The following is a 6,392-nucleotide window of genomic DNA, read 5'->3' on the forward strand; positions in this document are numbered from 1 at the left end:
GAAGGCTTCTCCTCAAACAGCATCTTGGAGAAAATAATTCTTTGAGTAATATATTTGGTCATAAACAGGAAATGTGGATGAAGCTGAAGCGGTCTTTTCTGCTTGTCTTTGGTTGGTTTCCATGAACTGGTATTAGGTCTTAGTCAGGCTGTTGGGGGAGGGGTTAAAAAAGGTTTGGAGGTCTGTCCCTTTCTTTTTTTTTTGTCTCCTCCCCATATGATCAATGGTCCATTCAAAAGCAATGGCACAATGTGTTGCTGTGGGCAAGGGAGGAGAGCATATCCCCTCCTCCTCCTCCTCCTCCTCCTCCTCCCGGCGCATTTAGTTTGGCTGCCTCTCAGAGCGACAGCAGAGGCTGTGGAGCTCCTCCTGCCTTTCACCTCCAGCGTTTATTTTTCCCTTCTCCCAGTCCCGGTGTGGGGAAAGGCTGGAGGCACAGAGCCAAGATCTCCAAGAACTCCAGCCAGCAGCATTTCCACTATCCTTCTGGAACTTTATCTCATTAAGGCTGCAATCAACTGGGATTATCTCACATCATGGATAGTTGCGGAGTTGTTGAGCACTCAACTCCATGAGTCATGTGAGGGCCTGGCGGGGCCGCTGACAGTCCTCCTAAATGTGTGGCAGGTGTGTCTGGAGGAGGACGCGGCAGGAACCGACATGAGCTTGATGTTGTGTCGCTGGGAGCAGAATAATTTCACCATGAAACTGGTAGGTTGAACACTTCCAGGTCGGTGAAGAGGTCAAGCACCAGGTGCCACAAAGCTGTATGTTCCTGCAGTTTGTTTTTGTTTAAAGTCCCCCTTGGATGAAAATCATAGTTTTTAGTTTAACATGTATTTGTGGCATTTTTCTTCTGAAAGAGAACAAATGTGATAAGAAATCATTTTCGTTCACATTTCTGTGGTCAAATCAGCCGTCACTGGATTTTTTTTTGTTTTGTTAATTTCATTCCATCAGGGTTCTTGCGGGGTCTTAAAAATCCTTAAATTTCTGAATTTGGAAATAATACCTCAAAAAGCCTTAAAAATGTCTTGAATTTTGATATCCGAACTTTAAAAATTGTGCTGCTTGAAATTTCACATTTTGTGTCAAAAATTGAATTTTTTCCACTGAGATTATTTTGATTAAATTATGTGAATTTCATTGGGAAAACCAGTTGTTATGCTCTAATACGCTGAATATCCACCTCCGTTTGATTAAAACAAGAAGAGCTCTAAAGCATCACGGCACAGACCACAAACAACAAGATAAGAAGCAACAGTTTTGGTCAGAAAATTTAAATTTCTCCACTAATATTTACATTTTTTAAAATGTCAATATTTTGTAAAAAATGGGGATAAATTGATAAAACAGGAAATGATTATTAAAATGGGGAAATAGTCTAAGAGATTGGTCTTAATTTTTGACATGCATGGTCTTAAAAAGGTCTTTAAAAGTCCTAAATTTAACTTGAAGAAACTTGTAGGAACCCTGTACAGTACTTACGGTAGCAGGACTGAGAACGCTGGAAAATCTCCACCANCGGATCACTTTCAGGGAGCTGAAGAGGCTGCTGAGGCCCTGCAGGGTGGAGATAGGTCTATTCACTGTCTAAAAACCAAACAGCGTCTGTTTCCTGAAACAAATCAAAGACTTTCACGTCTTCAGAAGCAAAATTCTGTTTTAAATCCATTTGAAACCCAAACATCAGGAAAAACTTGGATGAACATGAATGTGTTTTATTTTCCCAAGAATTCTGCTCTGAGAAACCAATGATTGAATGTATTGATCACAGCAACGTCAATAAACATTGGAGAATTAGCTAAAAGAGTCTTTGGTGAACTGGAAGGAGAAAGAATCAGGATTTTGGAGGAAGTTCTGTCCATGAAGATCTTCACTTCCTCGTCCAGCTGACATCAGGATCAGAACCATACGGCTGGACATTTTATATTGCTTGACATTTTGTGTAGCAGCGGTGAAGATTTAAGCTATCGAGACACAGAGCTATCATAATCAGACAGGGGCGATCAGGGGTGGAGCTACTAAAAGCCACGCCCCCTCAGAGGAGATTTAAGAACAGAGGCTTCAAATCAATCTTTTTTAATCTTTTTAAGACATTTAGGTTGTGAGATTTTGGTTTATAGCAACATAGTCATATTTTTTAAATAAAAAATGGTCCTAGGAGGACTTTAGGGAGTTTAAATAATAACTCAGACATAACCAAATTAAGCTTGTTGAGTTTAGAGTGACTTCCTGTCGGAATTTATTCTCAATCAAAAATAATTTCCTTTGGTGTTTTTTCCATTCAAGGTGATGCTTTTTGGAGTTTTCACAAACTGCTGGTTACCAAAATTCTTCTACTTGATCTTCTTTGGGTTTACAGACAATGAACACAAAGAAAAGGACTCTCTGGAACCAACCTGCACCTTTTAAGACGGCTGGATAATTCAGCAGAAGACCGCGGCAGGTTCCCTCATGTCTGACTAGAACAAACAACTACAGACCCACAAAAGTGCTGCTTTGACGAGTCTTAGCATTTAAATGATCCAGTCAAAATATGAAAGCATTATCTATATTGACGTTAAAGTGAAGCAAATACATTAAACTATAATGGCCAAAATCTTTAGGGAATGCTTCCAACGTTTTATTGAATCTGTGCCATGTAGTACTAAGACAGTGAAGTGCAGCTACAGCAAAGATTCTCCACTATTAAAGGGATTTTCCAGGAAGCTTTGATGACATTTTTGCTCTTATAAAATACAAAGCTGTGCGGGGCTGTACAGAGTCTGTCTATTCAGCACAGCTATGCAGCCAAAAACGGAACGTTAATTATTTCACTTGAAGTGACCCCTAAAAACTGGGAAGTAGCTGAAAGATCAATAAGTAACCTGCTGATTTTAAATGCAGATTCGCATAACATCTGAATTTGACGGAAATATGTTAATCTACTTTCAGACCGCCTTCGGAAATGCACGTTCAAGCAGCCAATTCCAATGAAAAGTGTATGTAAAGGCACGCTTCAGGCGTCCGCATTCAACGCTCACATTCACAGGTCCCTTGCAAGTTTGTTAAAAAATTGATCATGGAGTTGAAATGAATAAGTGTAGTTTGTTCCAGGTTGGAATTCAAGTCTTTCACACATCGGAATAAAGCTGCGAAAGGAAAATCTGAAGCGAAATTTGCAAGATTTGGCACCAAGTCTCTTCCAACTGTAGGAGGCGGACAAGCGCTCGTAAACACTCGAAAAAAGTAAAGAGGTAGTCCCTCCCTGCTCGTCCAGTGTGAACACCATGGGCTAAAACAAGGGCTGGGTTGATAGAATCGATTAATCGATTTGAATCAATTTAAGCTTAATAGATCAATAATTGATTCATAAAAATACAGATGTTTTTTATCACATAAGGCTAATGTCCGCTAGCTTGATGCTAAAGTATAATAGAATTTCCCAAAGGACTGCTAATGCTAGCACTTGGACGATGTAAAAAGTAACAATTAAAGTAACAATTTGTGGTCTAAAGTACAGTTTTTTGACATTTTTTGCTCATTCTTTGCTTATTCTTCTGGACAAAAGTGTACCTCTATAGCGCGATCGCCACCTAGTGTCCAAATTGAAACGTCCTCCAGAATTGAATCGATCCAGGATTTTGTGAATCGAATCGTTTCTTGAAATTATTATCGATACCCAGCCCTAGCTAAAACGTCATATTGCAAAATTGTTCGTGGCATTACAGCAATGAGAAGTCATGGGCTGAAACTCGCTGAAAATTTGTTTTCTGAGAGACTTACCGGGAGAACAGAGTCTTCAGCTCGAGTAGAATTCCTGTGAAAGTGGGAAAAATCCCGAAGATGACTCGCTGGTGAAGGATGCGGGGACGAATCCTGAAGGAAGAGCAAATGTTCAGAAAATAAGACATAAAGCTCAAAAAAATGTACAACATTCTATGGTAAAGGTGTTAAATAAATGAGCCGTTGTTGATCAGTGAAAGTACTGTTTTTCATAACTTTGGAATTCGGTTTTAGCGCTTTTGGACATTAAAACAACCGATTTAAAAAGTGATGATAAATAAACGCACCCTCACCTCTTCCACGTGTTCAAAGGCGTTGATGATGTCGTATGGCAGACAGGACAGCAGATCAATGACGAACCACGTCTTTAGGTAATTCATCCGGATCTGCTTGGCGTCTGAGATGACCTCCCCAGCCGGACCCACAAAGGTGGTGTGAAAGTTGAGGACAATGTCGACCAGGAAGATCACATCCACCACGCTGTCCACCACCAGCCACGCCAGGTTGTTCTGCTTGGTCCTGAAGGAGACGTTATACGGCACCATGATGGCGGTGTAGAAGGTCAGGATGAGGATGATCCAGTCCCAGGTGGTCTTGAAGGTGCAGTAGTGGAGAATGATGTGTGGGGGGGTCTTGGGGGCCTCCTGCTTGTACTGTGGGAGAATATCCGATCCCAACTGGAGAGCCTTTAGAGAGAGAAGATTTTCCCGCTTCAGAACCATCTTTATTCAACTCTTTTAGGAAACGCTTGCTCAGTCGGACCTGCCCACCTCAGCCAGTCTGGACGGCTTGTGGCTGACCGCGGTCTTGTTCAGCGGGGCCAGCTGCTGCACCAGATTACGATTGTTGGTCAGAGCCCTGGTGAGCCTGGCGAACTTTGTCCATCCTGTCCAACAACATGTATCGTTTTCAAATTTAAGGTCAGAAAAAGTTGAGCAGAATAGTAGAACAGTAGATTCCATTTAAAATCTGAGGCTCCACAGATCTCAAAAGAGTTCAATAAATGGCCGAAAATACCAAGTATTTTTTAAAAGATGCAGATGATATCCTTAAAAGGGAAAATTAATTAAGACTGAAGCTCTTCAACCTGAAAAATAGAGCAAAACAATGCTAAATCATTAGAAAAAAATGTTTCTTGATGTCCAAGAAAGCTTTGAGGTGTGAAAATCCTTTTTGAGTTTTGATATGGATGTGTGGCATTTTTCTTTTGAAAGAGAACAAATATGATAAGAAATCATTTCGTTTTTGCATTTCCAAGTATTTCTTCTTTTAAATCTGTCAAATAAACTGTCACAGACAGACGCTGTTTGAACGAATTATTTTCTTTACATCACAACAGCTCTGCTGCACATGCACTAAACCCCTCATCTGACCCGCTAGTGTGTCTAGCTCAGGTGCCACGCCCCCTCAGAGGAGATTTTAGAAACAGAGGTTTCAGATCAACATGAAAAATTGCTTTTTAAGACATTTATGTTGTGGGGTTTTAGTTAAAAACTTCATAATCATAATTAAAACACTACCAGGAATGTTTGTTTTTCATAAAAAAAAAATTGTCATTGGGGAACTTTTAAGTTTACAATCTGCAGAGCAGAATAGATTAACATGAAGTGTAGAAATCTCTGTATGTCAGGGACAGTTTAGATCATCTCAAGCAACACTCCATCACTCATGGGCATGTTGGTGTCGATGACATCACTAAATGAGTCAGAAACGCAGAACCTCTGTAAGTAAGCACAGACCGTCTGAAAAATGACAATTAAAGCTCTGTCATGCAGAAAGGGAGCCGTTTTTAAATCCGGTCCAGAAGTGTCACTGGTTCCTGTGGGACGAGACTCATTTCAGATGGACTGTTTCAAAGTGGGACAGTGCTCTGTGCTCAGACAAGTCCAAATGTGATGTTCTCGTCGGTAATCACGGATGCAATGTCCACCGGGCTAAAGGGGTGGAAAATTAAACTTCTAGGTGTTTGCAGCGTTTGGTTCCAAGTAGGGCTGCCACGGTTAGTCGACTAATCGACGACTAATCGACTAAGTCAACGACTAATTTATTTGTCGATTAGTCGTGACTTTATATTATATGGAGTCGGAGTGTCGTAAAATTGAAAGTTATGACATTCTGCTAGCTTTTTAGACTATTTTGACATTTATTAAGGTTTTTTTAGGCTATTTTGGAATTTAGCTAATATTTCAGCTACATGCTAGCTATTTTGGCTAATTCAGGATTTGTACAGTATTGGCTATTTTGGAGTTTAGTTAATATTTCAGCAACATGCTAGCTGTTTTGGCTAATTTAGAAAATGTTTCTGTTTTTTTGGCTATTTTGGAGTTTAGCTAATATTTCAGCTACATGCTAGCTATTTTTGCTAATTCGGGATTTGTACAGTTGTATTGGCTATTTTGGAGTTTAGCTAATATTTCAGCTACATGCTAGCTGTTTTGGCTAATTTAGAAAAAAATTCTGTTTTTTAGGCTATTTTGGAGTTTAGCTAATATTTCAGCTACATGCTAGCTGTTTTGGCTAATTTAGGAATTTTTCTGTTTTTTTTGGCTATTTTGGAGTTTAGCTAGTATTTCAGCTACATGCTAGCTTTTTTGGCTAATTCTGGATTTTTACAGTTTTATTGG

At 39.9% G+C, this 6,392-nt stretch overlaps 1 protein-coding gene across 1 annotated transcript; it reads right to left on the minus strand.

Annotated features, from left to right (window-relative positions):
- Positions 1 to 1,533: 1,533 nt before the first annotated feature.
- On the minus strand, positions 1,534 to 4,654 carry LOC112142100 (potassium voltage-gated channel subfamily H member 5-like; the record flags this gene model as incomplete). Its single annotated transcript, XM_024265349.2, has 4 exons — positions 1,534 to 1,563; positions 3,769 to 3,861; positions 4,062 to 4,454; positions 4,539 to 4,654. Coding segments are annotated over 4 exons (632 nt in total), but the record flags the coding sequence as incomplete, so codon positions are not given.
- Between the last annotated feature and the right edge of the window lie 1,738 nt (positions 4,655 to 6,392).

Source organism: Oryzias melastigma, unplaced genomic scaffold, assembly GCF_002922805.2.
Source record: "Oryzias melastigma strain HK-1 unplaced genomic scaffold, ASM292280v2 sc01852, whole genome shotgun sequence".
Classification (NCBI taxonomy): Eukaryota; Metazoa; Chordata; class Actinopteri; order Beloniformes; family Adrianichthyidae; genus Oryzias; species Oryzias melastigma.